Raw genomic sequence first — 17,517 nt, 5'->3', positions numbered from 1 at the left:
ACCGGGGGCTTTCCTCTGCCTGTGCTCGCTGGCGTTCTTTGCTAAAGAAGTGCCTTCCCTCAGCAGCCGGGGGGAAACTACGGCACCACCACCCCCACTCCCCAAAGGCGGGCAAACGCTAATGACCTCCTTTTAATTGCCTGTGTCCAGAGTGACTGATTATCCGCCAAGGCAGAGCCAGATGGACTTGTCATTCCGGGCCCGGCCACTAGAGGGCGGTGGCGTGCGGCCCGGGCGAGGCCGGCGCGGGCGCGTGACGTCACGCTGAGTCCAAGAGAGGCCGGCGCGGGCGTGTGATGTCACGCTGCGCCTGGGAGAAGCCGGCGCGGGCATGTGACGTCACGTCGTGCGCCCAGGCGAAGTGGTGGGGTGGCTGATACCCTGGGGTCTCGGCGCGGTTGCCATGGGTCCGCGGGTGCAGCTCCCGCCAGAAATCCAGCTGGCGCAGCGCCTGGCAGGGAACGAGCAGGTGACCCGAGACCGGGCGGTGAGGAAACTTCGGAAATACATTGTCGCCAGGACTCAGCGGGCCGAAGGTGGGCTCGGGGTTGGCGGCATGTGGGCGGGGGCGCCTCGGCGGACGGGCCGGGTGGGGGGCGCGGGGCGGCCACCTGGGCAAGGGGACCTTCCAACCTCGTGGAGTCTCCACGTGGTCGCGCCGAGTGGGAGGGGCCTGCAGCAGTGCTTCCACCCGTCCCCCGCTTCCCGCTCGTGCTCCCGCCTGAGCGCTTGGCCCTCCGCCCCTTCCCCACCTTGGCTGCCCTGAAGGTGCGCGGCGCTCACCTCCTGCTGCAGTGGGCACGTGTCCCTATGCGGAGGCTCCCCCTCCCCAGCCCCTTGTTTCCCCTTCGCAGTTAAGACCTGCCTTCCTCTGGGAACCGGTCCCCGCATCAGCCCATATATCCCGCTATCCCTGCTACTCACTGTTTGGGCACCCTGTGTTTTTTCCTCAGAGCGGTATCTATCACTGTTGCTAGTCTTTTTCTTGTGTAATTATTGGGTTGTCGTCTGAGTTTCACGTAGTGTACAGTCCTCAGAGAACATGCTTCCTAAGTGATTCTCAGAATGTAGGTCTCAAAACATGGCCCCCATCAGCAGCTTCGGCATCACCTGGACATTTGTTAGAAATGCAGATTCTTGGGTCCCATCCCCGTACTGCTGAATCAGAAACTCTGACAAGTGGGCCAGAAATCCGTTTTAAGAAACCCTCTGGGTGATGTGCTCCTGTTGCTAAGTCTGGGAACCACTGCTCTGGAACAGGGTGCCCGACACGTAGTTAGGACCTCAGTACATACTCGTTGGGTGATTTTATATGTTCAGTATCTGCCTTCATAACGACCCTGAATGAGGTAACTTGTAATTTTAAAATTTGAAAAGTGCACAAAGCCCAGGTGTAACGCCGGGTGAATTGTTGCCAACAGACTCACCTGAGTAGGCACCCTCCAGGCCAGGAAATGGTGACTCACTCAATTTTGAATCTACAGAAATGGAGTACAGCGCCTGTTACTTGTAGATTCTCGGTAAATGTTTATTGAATAAATGAAATGACAGTTATCTGGGGGAGTCCTTCCAGCCACAGGCCCAACTCCCATCCTGAGTTGGGAGGATGGCTTGAGAGGGAGGGCCAGGTGCCTTTACAGTAAGATGACTTTGGTCTAATTCAGGCGTTCACATTTCTCTGGCTGTGTTCTGGCACTAAAATTTGGGTTCATCTGTTCTGAGTGTTGCTGTTTTTGGTGCAGGTGGTTTCACTCATGACGAGCTGCTGAAGGTGTGGAAAGGACTGTTCTATTGTATGTGGATGCAGGACAAGCCACTCCTCCAGGTGAGTGCCTGGGAGGGTACAGAAGGAGCTGGGGCAGCGGTGACAGTGGGAGGACAGGCGAGCACGTTGGCGACCCTCATTTTACTACTGCAGACACGCTGGGCAAAGTTTTACGGCTTCGCTACTTTTTTTGCTTTTAATGGCCAGAGGGGCCAGGGCCTTGGGTTAGAGTGAGTCTTGCGCTTGCTGAGTTGAGCACCGCAGCAACACTGTTGAATGCCAGTGTACGTCATGGCTGAAAACCGGGTTGTCTGTTCTGTGTTTGTCAGAGATGGCAATTAAGTGCTGAAATGCTGGAAACCAGGGGACGGAATTCAAGTCTTCTGAGACAAGTATTTTTTCTCCTAGCCTTTTTTTTTTTTTTTTTTTTTGCGGTACGCAGGCCTCTCACTGTTGTGGCCTCTCCCGTTGCGGAGCACAGGCTCCGGACGCGCAGGCTCAGCAGCCATGGCTCACGGGCCCAGCCGCTCCGTGGCATGTGGGATCTTCCCGGACCGGGGCACGAACGTGTGTCCCCTGCATCGGCAGGTGGACTCTCAACCACTGCACCACCAGGGAAGCCCTGCTAGAGTTTTTTTGAAAAACAGACTTTATTCTTTAGAGCAGTTTTGGGTTCACAGCAAAATGAGAGGAGGAGCTACTGAGGTTCCTCATGTGCCTCCTGACCCCTTACAAGCACAGCCTCCCCCGTTATCACCCGTACCGGAGCGGGACCTTTGTCCCCGTCCATGGACCTACGTGACACGTGATCATCACCCAGGGTCCATAGCTTACCTTAAGGTTTGCTCTTGGTGATGTACAGCCCGTGGGTTTGGATAAATGTACAATGATGTGCGTCGTCATTATGGTATTTTACAGAGTAGTTTCACTGCCCTAAGATACTAGCCTTTTTAGAAGTGTTTCCCAGTGGGAATTGTTTACTGTTCAAAATCACCTGGGTGGTGACGGTACTTATTTAAAATGCAGATTCCTGCGCTGTATTCCACTCCTGATAAACTAGAAGCTCTCGGGGGAGGCTCTGGAATCGTCTGTTTAGCCAGTGCACTAGGTGATGCCTGGCACAGTGACACAGGCAGGCAGCTGGTAACTTACAGGGGTCTCATCAGCCCCCTTTCTGCTGGCCAGGTGGCTGTGTGCTCCCAGGCTCCTGCTCTCCCGCCCCTTCCTTTGTCAGCCTCCGTTGCTCAGGGTTCAGCGTCGGTCATGCGGGCGGTCCCTCCCCTTGCTTGTTGTGAGGTCCTGTGGGCCCTGGCCTTCAGGGGAGGCCTCTCGCGGCCAGTGTGAGACTTGCAAACCCCAAGCCCGCTGGGCTGCGAGGCCCCGTGGAGCCGGATCCCACGACGAGGACCCTTGCTGCTGTTGCTCGTTGCTGTAGGATCACGTTTGCTCAGGACTGAGGGCGTTTTTTCTGTTTCCTGCGCAGGAGGAACTTGGCAGGACCATTTCCCAGCTCATCCACGCTTTCCAGACCACAGAGGCACGTGAGTATCCCTGCCGTGGTCGCAACAGCCCCCAGATATGAGGCCTGCGTTCTGAGAGCGGGAGTGAGGGCCCCGTCCCGGATGGCGTCTGCTGGTGCTGACGTGGGAGATGCTCTTCTGTTTGTCCTGCACATGTTCTCTCACTTGCCCAGAGTAGACGCAGTTCAGGAGTCTAGAGGGCTAACCCTTATATTTCAGAATTATGGGGGAAAGCGGTGTAGTGTCAGCAGCTTCTGACTGGATCTCACCTGATGGTGGTGGGGTTCCTGCAGAGCCTCTTTCTAACTCTTGCGTTCTCGTTCTGACCAACTTCAGCCGTTCTCAACCCTGCGGCCTGCCCGTTGTGTCTTTAGAAATCCTGATGTGTAGACCCCGGTCCCATTAGTTCAAGCTCTGGGGGTGGGGCCTCAGCGCTAGCATCTGCAACACCCCCTACCCTGCTCCGAGGGCAGCTAGGGCTGGGCAGCATCGCTGGCGTGGACCCCGGGACCATTGCTGGTGGTGCCCCAGCTGGGTGGGTTTAGTTCAGTTATGCTTAAGCTGGCAAAGTAGTCAAAAGTAGGCAGTGTGCAGTTACAGTAACTACTTTCTCCATTCAGGAGAGTCTCTTAACTGCATTTGAGTAATCACTGGAGGAGATCCATTCTCTATAACTTTTACCTTCTAAGAACCTTCAGAAGCGTTTCCATGCTCAGTAGAAGGCCAGGTACAGAGCGTTCACTTGGTGACACTTGAATGAGGTAGTGAACGCAGACCTGTCCTGTGGGAGATAAGAGGTGCCCTTTGGGGACTTCCCTGGTGGTCCAGTGGGTAAGACTCTGCGCTCCCAAGGCAGGGGGCTTGGGTTCCATCCCTGTTCAGATCCCACGTGCCGCGATAAGAAGTCCGCATGCCACAATGAACAACCCGAGCGCCGCAACTGAGAGCCGGTGCAAGCAAAATAATAAATAAATATTAAAAGAAAAGGTGGGGGGCCCTTTGTGTCCCGAGGTCAGGGCATCAGCAGGGTTGGGCTCTCCCGAGGGCTCTCTCCTGGGCGTGCAGACGGCCGTCTCCTCCTGTGTCCTCACACGTGGTAGTCCCTCTGTGTGTCTGTGTCCTGATCTCCTCTTATCGACTTGGTCAGATGGGATTAGGACCCCCCCGGTGACCTTTTATCTTAGCCGCCTCTGTGAAGACTGTGTCTCCGAATAACGTCACATCCCGAGGGGCTGGGGGTTAGGGATCAGGGTGTGGGCCGGGGACCTGGTTGAGCCCGTAGCACTCGGTTCTGACATACTGCTATTGGCAGGGTTTTGTGTTTTGTTTTTTTTTGTCTGTGTTGGGTCTTCGTTTCTGTGTGAGGGCTTTCTCCAGTTGCGGTGAGCGGGGGCCACTCTTCATCGCGATGCGCAGGCCTCTCACTGTCGCGGCCTCTCTTGTTGCGGAGCACAGGCCCCAGACGTGCAGGCTCAGTAGTTGTGGCTCACGGGCTTAGTTGCTCCGTGGCATGTGGGATCTTCCCAGACCAGGGCTCGAACCCGTGTCCCCTGCATTGGCAGGCAGATTCTCAACCACTGCGCCACCAGGGAAGCCCAGGGTTTTGTGTTTGATCAGGTCGGTGGATTCAGTGGGGCGAGTGCTGGGGCAGGGCGTGGGTGCCGGGCAGGGTCCTTAGCCCCAGCCGAGGTGGGGCAGTGGCAGTGGTTGTGTGGGGAGAAGCGGCCTGAGCGCTGCTTCTCGTGCTGGGGGCTTCGAGTGCTCTTTGCCTGATCTTCAGAGGATGTGGCTTCAGTTTGCGGTTGTAGCTGGGATTTGCTTTTCTTTCCAAGGTTCCTAAAAGCCCCGTTTTTAAGCCAAATCCATAGCACCGCTCTCAGCTCAGCACACTCAGGGGCTCAGCACCCCCGAGGCCGGTGCCATGCGACGTCCTGACAGGGCTTCTTCACGGTCTCTCCCCTCCCCTCCCCTCCCCTCCCGAGGCAGCTGCCGCTTTCCCCTGCCCACCCCCCGACTCTCTTCTGGCCTTTTCTTTCCACCAGAGCACCTGTTCCTTCAGACATTCTGGCAAACCATGAACCGCGAGTGGATGGGCATCGATAGGCTGCGCCTGGACAAGTTCTACCTGGTGAGGAAGCTGCCTGCTCCCCACCGGGGTCCCTGCGGTGCTGGGGCACGGCGTCCAGCATCCCGGCCCCTGAGCCCCCCACTGCCCCAGCAGTGCCAAGGACCAAGGCTGCTGGGTGGCGAGCGCCCTGCGGTCTGCTCCCTGTGAGCCTAGTTGGGCCGTGAGGGGAGCCTCGGCCTCACGTGGGGTGCGCGTGCTGGGGTTCTGCACACACTGTCGGTTTAGGGGAGGAGGGTCACAGTTGCCCCTGGGGGAGACCCGGTGGCGAAGCCCTTGCTGCTTTGCTGCCATGAAAGCAAAGCTTAGAGCTCGGGCCCTGGACAGAGACCCCTGGGTCTGCTCGTGGGGGGCCAGCTTTGGAAGGTGTTTGTCTCTGGGCAGGGACGGTTTATATAATAGCGTGCAGAATCTTCCTCGTCTTTCTCCTTTCCTGCGCTGCATTCTGGTGAATTTAGGTCGTTGCTCTGCGCTCAGAAATGCAGGAAAAACTCGACTGTGTCTTGCTGAGGCCCCTGTTGAGCTGCAGCTTTGTTACTGCGCGGGTGTCCCCTGGGACTGGGGACAGTCCCCAGATGAGTGCTGCTGTCTGAGAGCAGGTGGCCCGATGCGGACACTGGATGGGGCAGCAGCCGGGCCTCGCTGAGCACAGGTCCCCGTGATCTGCCCCTCAGGCCGGCCACCCGCTCCGTCTCGGTCCAGGGTTACGCGGTCACCACGTGTGTGATGTCAGGTGCTAAAGTGAGGACAGCTGGTGGGCGAGCGCGGGGCTCAGGAGAGAAGGAGGACGGCGCTGATGGGTGTGGGCAGGCGGGGGCCCGGGGCCGGGCTCTGCACGGTTACAGAACGCCCGCTCATAATTCAGAGGGGCTGTGTCCCAGGATGCAGTGCTGGGCCTTAGGTCGGGGGTTCTGCTGCTGTCTGCGGCCTGTTTCCCACGACCCCCCTGTGGCCACGTCTGGCAGTGCAGCCCTGCTCTAGAGGCTGGTCCTCCTGGCGGCACCGCAGGTGTCCTCTGTCGCCTTTCACCACTACAGGTCCCCCCTGCAGGCTTGTTGAGTTCACGCCGGCAGGTGGGGAAACCGGGCAGTCAGCCACTGTGCCACTGTGCCGGGGATTGTGGGCAGAGAAGGAAACTGGTTTCTCCCTCGGGTGGGGAGAAGCTCAGGGGGCGCTCAGAGGAAACAGTCTCCGGCGCAGACCTGCTGTTTCCGAGGCTCCACTCTCCTGGGGGAGCTCCACGTCGTCCCGTTTTCACTCTGGAAACAAGCCCGTCCCTCGTAGCCACCGATTGTGGTGTGTGGTCACTCCCTGTGTCCCTGCTGTGAGCCCGACGTCCTGCTGCTCTTGGGAGACTTGGCGCCTCCCACAGGCCCAGGTCCCCAGCAGCTCTCCAGGGCCTGCCATATGCAGTGGGGTGCCCAGACGACCCGGGGCAGAGGGGAGGTCTGGGTGGTGCCACTAACGGGGTCCCCTCCTGTGCCACAGCTCATGCGGATGGTCCTGCACGAGTCACTGAAGGCCCTGAAGACACGCGGATGGGACGAGAGGTCAGTGTCCCAGAGCAGCCTGCGGCAGCCTGTGCCACTCGGGCCGGCCTGGGTCTCTCCTCTACTCATTTGTCAGTTGAAGGGTGACTTAGTGCTGGAAACAAAGGCATTTTTAAAATTACGTTTGAGCACGTGTTCGTGGGAACGTTTGTTTCTGCCTTGACGGTGAGTTGTTACTGGATCAGAACTAAGCCCTCACCACAGGAGGCGCCGCTGAGCAGCTGTTCTTGTAAAACGTGGCGCCTTCAGCTGGTTAATCAGCGGTCATTGCTCTCAGCTCTATGAATACTTGAGCCGTCCAGACTTCACATGTTTGACAGCGGTGCTTGTGTGTGTCCCTCCAAACTGTAAGGGCCTGTGTTTTCTGGCTCACCTCAGGCCTGCCCTGGCACCTGGCAGCCGGGAGGGGGGGATCCTCAGGGTGGGCTGGGCTAGGCTCTTCGGTGTCTTAGCTCCTCCCACAACCCCTCCTGGAGACCAGGCAGGGGCGGGGCTCCTGCAGCCTGGACCTGCTCCTTGGCCTGAGGCTCTGCATCCAGGTTACAGCAGCAGGTTTCCAAACCTCCCGGGGGCAGTCTGAGATCACAACAGAAGGTGGTTTCTGAGCATTTACATTTTAAAGTTTTTGGAATTAATTAAAATTTTAAAAAAACCTTTTTTCTACTTATGAGAGTGATGGATGTTCATTATAAAGAACTCAGGAAACTTTTTATAAACACTGAAAAGCAATTTTAACTCCAGCAGACAATTACTTTTGTAAAAAAAAAATATATACCTATATTTTTTATGGCTGCGCTGTGCAGCTTGTGGGATCTCAGTTCCTCGGCCAGTGACTGAACCCGGGCCACGGCAGTGAAAGCGCGGAATCCTAACCACTGGACTACCAGGGGACTCCCCGACAATTATTGATACTTTTAAAGTGTTGCGTAATTGCATGGTCCACAAGTGGTGTCGCACACGCTTATTTATTTTACTGAGAATGTGTCAAAAACATCTCACATCACTGTCCTGATGCTGCATGATTTGGGGAGGGCGGGCACTGGGGGAGAGGGCTTAGAAACAGTATATTTTGAATTGGTTTGTGATGAAAAAGTGATGGTAAAGGAGTTTATTTTTAAGCCCAAGGATAATAAATCTAGGACCCAGATGTCAAAATAGCTGGCAGACTAGAGAATGCAGCTTACGGCCATGTTATTCTAGGACTTCCTCATTTTCTGAATAGCAGAGTTAAACTCTTAGTCCCTGGCCTAACAGCCCCCCTGCCCCCATAAAAGGTCAGCAGGATTTGGACTGCAGTCACTGGAATTACTGATCTAGGCTGAGAATGACTGTGGGTAACCCTACATTTTGGGCAAGGGGCCTCTTTTAGTGATTTTCATCCTTAAAGTTCTATGAAGACCTGAGGCCGGGAATCTCGCTCATTTCCGGATTTAGGATTGTGTTATCCGGGGGGTGGCTAGTGACTGAAGCGGGGTTCAGTGTTAAAGGGACGGTTTTGTTTCTGTTAATTTCGGGGGCGTGGTTGTTACCATGAAAGTAGTTCCATGTTCATTGTCACTAGTAGTTCAGTGCAGAGATCCTTTTGAGGAAACCGGTAACATCCCACTGCCCTGGGATAACCAGCCCTGCTCGCTGTATCTGCTCTTCTAGCCCTTTTCCGTTCTGAAGAGTAGCAGGCTGTAAGTGTAACATTTTTGTCTGTGTGAACGTGACTGTTGTCAGCAGCCTGGCAGAGGAGGTCCCTGGCCCCTGGCCTGCCTCCCTTCTGCTGAGCCGTGGAAGGCACCCTGGTGTTGCCAGCATCAGCATTGTCCAGGGAGCTTTTTGAAGGATACATGCTTTACAGGTCAGGTATCTGTATATTAACGAGCACCCAGGAGTTTCAGGTGCGTCTGGGCCACTAACAACCGGTCTCTGGAGCTCTCTGATCTGGGATTCCCCAGGCCTCTGAGACCGGTGAGACCCACGTGCCTGGGTGAGGTCTGATGTGACGTGTGACCATCCACGGGCCCGGTCCAGCAGGACCCGGGAGGCAAACTCGTCCCCTTCTCTGGCCTCCGTCTCCCTTTGCGTTTGCTCTGTCCTGGTGAGCCTTCTCGCACAGTTCCCAGCGGGGACAGTAGGGACACCAGACACGGTGGGCTCTTGCTCTATAGCCGAGGTTCAGCCCTGCCGTGTGTCGTGGTCCTGGCCGTTGCCCGTGGATCCATACTCGCAGGGGTCCTTTGTGCCGGCACAGACCCAGGTCATCGGGTCTTCCTGTGTTGGTGGACGGGGCGTCTGCCTGTGACTGTGTCCCGCCAGAGCCCCCGGCTCAGGCAGCGTGAACCCATCGCCTTGTTGCCCCTCGTGCTGCTGCTGGACTTGCCTTTTCTTTCCCCAGACAGACCGAGCAGCTGCTGGAGCTGCTGATGACGGAGATCCTGCACCCCGACAGCGAGGCCCCCAGCGGAGTGAAGAGCCACTTCATCGAGATCTTCCTGGAGGAGCTGACCAAAGTGGGCGCCCACGAGGTAGGTGTAGGCGGCAGGGTGAGGGCGGCGGCCGGGCTGCTCGGGTGCCTGAGGCCCAGGAACCGAGCCCCCGCACTGTCCCCACAGCTGACGGCGGACCAGAACCTCAGGCTCATTGGGCCCTTCTGCACGGTCGCTGCCCAGACTCAGGAGTGAGTGTGGTTCCCTCCTGCTTGCCTCTTCTGTTCCACTGAATCCCCAAGGGGGGCTGCCCTTAGGAAATGCTGTGTGCCCATGGCGGGCCAGCAGGGGGGCCAGCGGGGCTGAGGGGCTGGGGTCAGGAGAGACGGGCACGGGGAGGCGGAGTTTCTTCCCTGAGGGTCCAGCCTGACGGGTGGCTGTGGTGCGGCTGCCCCTTAGCTCCCTGGTTTTGCACAACATCACCCGAGGCATCTTTGAGGCGATTGTGGAACAGGCCCCGCTGGCCATCGAGGATCTCATGAAGGAACTGGAGGAGGAGCAGGACGGGGACACGCCGTCCAGGGAGCCCCCTGAAGGTGAGGGCCGCGCTCACCGGGACGACGGGCCTGTCCTGCTCTGAGCCCGCGGTGGCTCTGCGGGAGCCCGGCCTTCGTCTCCTGCCCCGTCCCCTCGATTCTGCCCTCCCCACCAGAGTCTGTTCTCAGCTCTGCAGCCAGGGTCACCTTGGGAACAAGCACACGTGTTCACTCCCCTAGCCCGTGCCCCGTGGCCGTCCGTGTCCTCATGACTTCCCGGGCTCGGCGTCTGCCCTGTTCTCCCCTCCCTGGCAGGGTCTCTGCCCTCTGTCCCTCCAGGCCCGACCCCGACCACCCTGTTTAAAGTGCAGCCTCCCAGCCCCTACCCTGCGTTGCTCACTGGGCGTTTCCATGGTGATTCTCACTTTCTGGCGTAAGTCACTTGAAGTTACATAAATCACTTGTTCATCTTTCTGGCCTGGCTTCCGCCACCAGATGTCAGCTCTGCCAGGACGGGGACCGTTGACCATGCTGTGTACCGGGTGTTCGGAGCAGCACCTGGCACGGAGGAGGCGCCCGCTAGGTCGCGCTGGATGAGTGAGTGGGTGGGTGGGTGACTGAACGAGTAGAAGGTGGCACTTGTGAGCACCCCCCTGAAGCCCCTGGGGGCAGGGCCCGTGGGCTCCGCATCAGTGGTGTGCAGTCTGGCCTGTCCACCTGGATGCTAAAGTGGGTCTTCGTGGGACGCCAGCTGGTCTCGTGACTGTCCTCCGGGTGACCTGTGCACTGTGGGGTGTGTGTTGTCCACCAGCTTCAGGACTTTCCTGCTGTTGCCTTTTGTCGTGGTAAAATACACGTAACGTAAGGTTTGCCACTGTGACCATGCGTACGCACTTGTTGTGCAGCCATCACCGCTGTCCATCCACAGAACTTTCCACCTTCCCAAAGTGAAGCTGTCCCCGTTCCACACTCCCCGTTCCTCCCTCTGCCCAGCCCAGCTCCTGGCACCCAGCGTTCCGCCTCCTGTCTCTGTGAACCTGACTGTTGACGCCTCTGTGGTTCATGTCAGTAGGATCAGACGGTGCTTGTGCTTGTGTCTGTCTCATTTCACTCAGCGTGACACCTTCAGGGCTCATCCACGCCGTGTCACGCGTCAGAACGTTCCTCCTTTCTGAGGCCTAATGATATCCCATCGTGTGTATTTCACATTTTGTTCTCCATTCATTGGTAGATGGAGTCTTGGGTCGCTTCCGTGTTTTAGCTGTTGTGGGTAATGCTGCTCTGAACGCGGGTGTACAGATACCTGTTTTGAGACCCTGCTTTCAAGTCTTTTTGGTCTACACCCAGAAGTGGAATTGCTGGATCATATGGTACTTCTGTGTTTAACTTTTTAGGAACTGCCATACTGTTCTCCATAGCGGCTGCATTGTTTTACATTCCGCCCAGCAGTGCACAAGGGTTCCAGTTTCTCCACACCCTCACCAGTGTTTGTTGTTGTCTTTTTTTGGTAGTGGCCATCCTCACAGGTGCTAAGTAGTATCATCGTGGTTTTGATTTGCATTTCCCTAATGATTATTGGGAACACCTTTTCATGTGTTTATTGGCTGCCCATATATCTTTGGAGAAATGTCTGTTCAAGTCCTTTGCCCATTTTTGAATCAGATTTTTTTGTTGTTGAGTTTTAGGACTTCTTTCTATATCCTGGATAATAACCCCTCCCCAGATACCTGATTTTCCGTTATCTTCTACCGCTCTGTGGGTGGCCTTTTTACTCTGTTGCTAGTCCCTTTTGATGCACAAAATTTAAAGTTCTTATCAAGTCTGGTTTGTCTAATTTTTCTTGTTACCTGTGCCTTCAGCATCATATCCAAGAAATCGTGGCCAAATCCAATCTCCTGAAGTTTTTGCCCTACGTTTTCCTCTGAGTTTTATTGTTTCTTTAGGTCTTTGATCCATTTTGAGTTAATTTTAGTATATGGTGGTAGGTAAGGGTCCAACTTCCTTCCTCTGCATGTGAATGTCCAGTGCCCCCCCCCCCACCGTTTGTTGAAGGGACAGTCCTTTCCCCACTGGCCGGTCCTGTGCCCGTGTGGAAGGTAGTTTGATGGTAGAAGCGAGGGCTGACTTCTGTGGCCTCTGACTCCCGTGCCCTTGCTGGCGCGGCCCTGGGCTTTCTCGTCGGTCAGCACCCCGGCCACACTGTCCGGCCGTCTTGGACGTCCTTCCTGGCCCTCCCTTCCCCTCCCCCTCTTCCTCAGTAGCCCGAGGCGCCGGCACAGGCTGACCCAGGGGCCCATGGCGGCCTAGGGCCTGCCTGCAGCCTTGCTGTCCTCATTCTGTGCCACACATGCCTGTGCCTCTCGGCCACCTGTTGACCGAACCTGTCTTCTGTAGGTGGTGATGTCAGGGCCCCAGATGTCTGGCCAGCGAAAGCTTCCTCACCCGAAGCTTCATCTCCCGTTGCCCCTCAATCCAGGTTGCCCCGTGGCTGGACCAGCCACCTTTCTTCCTCATCCTGGGACTTCTGGCCCTGCGATTGCTGCCTAAGATGCCCACTCATGATCCCCTCCTGGTTTCACTTTTTGGACTGGTCGGGCCCCACCTTCTCTGGGACGGCTCCCTCGTTTCCAGGCCAGTGTGGGCACTGCAGCCCTCAGGGGGAGGCCGTCAGTGCCCCTGCTATCCCGTGCTGTGGGCTCCCCTGCCCAGGTGTGGGCCCTGGCAGGCAGGGCTTCTGGTTCCCAGGTGCTGGGGCCCCGTGACACCTGCGGCACCAGGCGTGTCTGAGTCCCTGGGGCCCTTTCGTTCTAGGCTCCGTCAGTGGGGCTGAGCCTGACCCGGGCCAGGAGCAGGCGGGGGACGACGAGGAGGAGGAGGACGGCGCCGGCACCATCCTCCAGGTGGGTGGCCGGGCTCCACGTGGGCTGAGCTCCCGGCCTCTGGAAGGCAGAGCAGGATGGCATCTGTCCAGCTGGGACTTGGAGGAACACAGGTGCCCCGGAGCCTCGTCTGCAGAAAGAGGCGCAGATTTGTTGAAAGTGGAGTTGGGGGCTGGGTGCCGGGAGGCTGGGCTCCGGCTTCACTGCTCGACAGCCACCCCAGGTCTGCCTGCGGCTCGCCTCGAGGGCGAGGGTGGTGGGGCCTCCAGGGTGGCGTGTGCTGAGTCGGGGGTCAGAGCTCAGCGGACAGGATCTGTGACTTCAGGCGAGTTGGACACGTAGGGTCCTTCCTGATACATTTCAGAAGTTGATTACTTGATACATTAATAAGATTTTAGGTAGCCTGGGTTAAATTTATCAGATTAATTTTACTCGTTTCTCCCGGAGGGTTTACAGTTGTGCAGAGGCTCACCTTGTGGCCCCTCGTGATCCATTGGGCGGCGCTGCCCTGGAGCATCTGCTGCCGTGTGTGCTGGGGACGGCGTTTGCGGGGGGAGGGGGGAGCAGCGGGGGACCTTGGGGCACAGCCTTGGCGTGTGGTCCTCGTGCTCTTTCTCTCTGTTGGTTCCCATCCTGGGAGCACCTGCGGGGGGCTGACTTTGGCCTCCATGGTGTCTGTGTGTGAAACAGTTCGACTACGAGGCCGTTGCCAACAGACTGTTCGAGATGGCCAGTCGCCAGGACACCCCTCCGCAGAACCGGAAGCGCCTCTACAAAGTGATCCGGAAGTGAGTAGCCCCGGGCCCTCCGCTGTGTCCGCGCCCCTCTGCTCTCTGGTGGCCTCAGCCAGGTGGGAGGGCAGCTGTCTTCAGAGCTCGGGCGTGAAGGGGCTTCCCGGGGGCGGCTCCCCCTTCTCCAGAGGCCATGGCGGGTGACCGTCTCTCGTTCTTTCAGGTTGCAGGCCCTCTCGGAAGGTGAGCATTGGGCCGCCAGGCCTAGACGGCATCTTGTCCTCTTGGGAGTGGATCGGGTGGCGTGTTCTCGCACAGCGTGGATGGGTGCACAGAGGCCGGAGGTGGTGTTTCTCTGGGGGAGGCAGGCTGCGGGCCTCAGCGGCCCTTGTCCTAGTGAAGCCCGGGGGGTCTCAGGGCTGAGTGTGCGGGAGGGGCTGACCTGGCACCCAAGAACCTGCATTTCCAGTAAGTGCCCAGGCCTGCCGCCCTGCTGCTTGGCGCTGCTGCGCCCAGCTCCACTTCTCGGTGTGTGGCTGGTGGAGCCGGCGTGGCTTGTTCTGAAAGGCAGTTTCCTAGAAGGTTTAAGATAGAAGATGTAAGCGTTTTTCCCCCAACATTTCATTATAAAAAATTTTAGACACGTGGCAAAGTCGTAAAGGACGTTACAGTGCATACCTGCATGTCCGCCACCTCGGTTCCGCCATCAGTTTAGTGGCCTTGTTTTCCCGTGTTTCTGCCTCCCCCCGCCCACCCCTCAGTCAGGTTGTACTCCCAAATACTTCATGCTGGGGTAGTGTTTTTTAGGTGAAATGTACGTTCAGTGGAACGCACGAATACTGGGTGCATCTGGTGGGCTTAGACTGACGCACACACCTGTGTGACTCAAACCCACCGGGACCCAGAACGGTCACCTGCCCCTTTCCAACATAAGCGTCTGTAGGATGGAGCGAGACGTGTCCCAGCGCTCCAGGAACCGGCTCTTGCGGGCGCCGTCTGTTGCTGCCCAGGGAGCTGCCCGCAGCTGTGGCGGAGTCCGGCCGGGGCCTCCTTGCCCGCAGCTCGCGGCCGTGGTGCTGGTGGCAGTGGACGCACAGACCGTAGCCTCTCAGCCCACAGCCTCCTGATGGCCCGCCTTGGTCTTTAGGCCTCTTCCCTGAGGACGACATCCCAGAAAAAGCCTACAGGAATCCACGGGGTGGGAGACGGGTGAGGATGAAGAAGCGCTTGTATGAATCCCAGCTGCAGAGCAAGATAGGTAGGCCTGGCTGGCGGGCGGGCTGCTGGCTGGGGCTTCGTTACCTGCGTTCTGTCCTCCACGCTCATGTCGCCTGTGACTGAGGCCTGTTTCCAGGCGTGATTCCCCCTCCCCAGCCTGCTGCTCCACAGCGCCCACTGCCCCTGTGTCCTGGAGATGTGGCGCCCTGGCCCCGACGCCCCGCTGCTCGGGGGCTGTTTCTGCTGCCTGGCCCCTGGGCCACTCCCTGTGTTCCCCATTCTCCTTCCCTGTGGCTCCGGTCTGGTGCGTCTTCTTGACCCTTTTCCATCTTTGATCTGACCTGGTCCGTGCCTCCACTTGCACCTCCCCTGGCGTCCTCCAGGGAGCCCCTAACCTCGCTGCGCTCTCCTCCTTGATTTTAGAGGCTTCCCCGTCTCCCGTCTTCCCTCCCCTCCCCCTCTCCCGTCTTCCCTCCCCTCCCCCTTCCTCCCCCTCCCCGCTTCCTTCTCTCCCTTCCCTCCCCCAGCTTGTCCACAGGCCTGTGGTTAGAACGGTGACTGACCTCGCTAAGGGCTGTCGTGCGCTTCTAGCACACCCCCAGCCCTGTACCCACTGTAGACCACTGGGGCTGCCCCCTGCAGTGGGATGGGCTGTGCCCACAGCACCGAGCGGGGCAGGAACCAGAGGCACCCCTGGCTGGAAGGGGACACAGAAGAGGGAGAGGTGGTGGCTCCACCCCCCACCTAGACCCCTCCTGTGTCATCCGTGTGTGGTCAACTGGCCCCAAGTCCTGGGGATGCGCCCTTTGAAGGGTCTCTCCATTCACCCCTGCTCCTGCCTGGGCCAACCCTGTCCAGCTCATTTCACGCCAGGGCCGCTTAGCAGGCGTGGACTGGCTCACATACTCACGCCAGGCTGGGCCCTGGACGCTGACTGTTGGCTGTCACGTTGACTGAGAGGCCCGGCCCTGCTTTCCCAGCTGCCCCTTCTGACCAGCGTACCCTCTGGCCCCACGTGCACTGAGCCTGGGCCCGCGCGCCCCAGATGTCCTGCCTTTGCCCAGTTCCCTTTCTTCTTCTGTCCTCGTGCCGGTCGTCCTAAGGCCCACCACCCGGTCAGCCTCCCTGGCGTCAGGAGCCCGAGTAGGTTTCCCTGCCTGACAGCCGTGGAACTCACAGCCTCGCTGGCACAGGCCTCTGTGGGGCGGCCGCGGGTCCACTCCCGAGGCCGTCGGTGCCTCTGCTGAGCGCTGTGTGTCCTCTGCCGCCCTGGGGCTGGCACCTCAGTCGGCATCACAGCAGTTGGAGCTGGCCTTCTCGACGCCTCGTTTACTAGGCCTTGCCATTTCAGGGAGAGCTGCAGAGGAGGCCTCGTGTCCAGACCCGAGCCCGGCATCCGCGAGGCGGCGCCGGAGCGCAGGGGCTGACCCCGCCGTGCCCCGGGAGCAGCCCGGGGACCGTGGCAGGAGAGGGGCCCCCAGGAGGCGGTGGCGGCCTTGGGCGGGCGCCAGAGCGAAGGCGGCCGGTGGCCAGGCGCCGAAGGCAAAAAGGAAGCGGGCCCTGGAGGGCCAGAAGTGATGTCCGCCAGGCGCTCCGGGACGGATGAGGGGACGGGACAGTCAGGCTGGGTTCCCGAGACTCTGGACACCGACTGCTCCCCGACTTACTGTGTCGGGAAGTGGCAGAGGTCAGGACTGAAGGGGGTTGGGCCCTCACTTAGCGCCTGCGTCCCAGAAAGTGCTGCGGCTGTGCTGACCTCGGTCAGGCCGGCGGACCCCCGGGACTGGAGCCTCCCTGCAGGCGCCCTCCCTGGGCAGGGGACCGGCTGCCCGCTGGATGTCCGTAAATAAAGTGCCACGCGGTGCCTACAAACCAGTCCTGCCCTGGTGCGTTTATGCGGGTTCTCTGGGGGTGTTTGTGTTTTGCATCCAAAGTGTGTTGACGCGGTCCTCAGACATGCTCGGCAAGATGAGGCCGAGGGTTACCAGCATCGTCCGGACGGGCACTTTATCAGCTCGGGCTGGGAGCTGACCGTGAACCGGTGCTGTGGGCCACGACCCCGTTGCCTGGGCAGGAGGGTCGGTTCCCTGCCCACTCCTTGTCCGTGACTGAGGTGGAGCTGGATCTGAGGTCCCCGTGGGCGTCTGCACGCCTCCCCTCGGCTCCTTTGGATGCCGTTTCAGCCCTTGGCCCGAGTCCCAGTTAGATGGAAAATAGAAACGGGACGTAGTGCTGTGTGGGCTCCGGTGGCTCCCAGGCAGGGCTGTGGCCGTGGAGAGGGCTGCCCGGGTGACAGGTGCGTGCCGCCTCAGTCAGCCAGGCCGGCCTCTGCTGGGCCGAGGTGTGTGCAGCCCGGCGACAGGCCCAGCCTGGGGGGGACCCGTAGAGGCTGGAGCCGAACCTCAGTTTCCAAAGCCCAGCCGTGTGTGAGCACGGACCCCCTGGAGTAGACGCCCGGGGACCCCATTTTGGTCCAGCTGTGAGGTGGGTGGGGCTGGTGGGGTGCAGGAGTGGGGAGGGTAGTGACAAGTCCCAGAGTCTACGTCCCTTAAAGTTTAAGTGCCTTTCCCCATTGCCAAAAATAATCAGTAAACAATCTACGATAGGAATAGAAAAGAGTTTTATTTGAGCCAGACTGAGGACTATAACCCGGAAGACAGCCTGTCATAACTCTGAGAACTGCTCTGGAGAAGCAGGGTTTTCAGCACAGTTTTCTGTCCTGTCAGAACAAAGAATGTTAAGTCAGGGGTACATTCCTTCAAGGTTTCAAAAAAAAACC

The 17,517-nt window shown here is 58.6% G+C and overlaps 1 protein-coding gene across 1 annotated transcript; it reads left to right on the top strand.

Annotated features, from left to right (window-relative positions):
* The first annotated feature begins 318 nt into the window (after positions 1–318).
* On the top strand, positions 319–16,610 carry RRP1 (ribosomal RNA processing 1). The gene is made up of 13 exons (XM_081235695.1): positions 319–536; positions 1,743–1,825; positions 3,249–3,306; positions 5,328–5,413; positions 6,899–6,960; positions 9,344–9,473; positions 9,561–9,625; positions 9,834–9,970; positions 12,722–12,810; positions 13,480–13,577; positions 13,744–13,763; positions 14,668–14,778; positions 16,090–16,610. Exons 1-13 carry the CDS (start codon positions 404–406, stop codon positions 16,314–16,316), a joined length of 1,299 nt encoding a protein of 432 aa, XP_081091821.1. The 5' UTR covers positions 319–403; the 3' UTR covers positions 16,317–16,610.
* The last annotated feature ends 907 nt before the right edge of the window (positions 16,611–17,517 follow it).

The sequence above is a fragment of the Mesoplodon bidens genome, assembly GCF_964165515.1.
Source record: "Mesoplodon bidens genome assembly, chromosome: 5".
NCBI lineage: Eukaryota > Metazoa > Chordata > Mammalia > Artiodactyla > Ziphiidae > Mesoplodon > Mesoplodon bidens.
This window is presented reverse-complemented; position numbering and strand designations above follow the sequence as displayed.

Coding starts and splice junctions, on each gene's coding strand:
- RRP1 (XM_081235695.1), top strand. CDS start 404: ATGGGTCCGCGGGTGCAGCTCCCGCCAGAAATCCAGCTGGCGCAGCGC. Junction 13,764..14,667: donor GTTGCAGGCCCTCTCGGAAG/GTGAGCATTGGG, acceptor CTTGGTCTTTAG/GCCTCTTCCCTGAGGACGAC. Junction 14,779..16,089: donor CCAGCTGCAGAGCAAGATAG/GTAGGCCTGGCT, acceptor TTGCCATTTCAG/GGAGAGCTGCAGAGGAGGCC.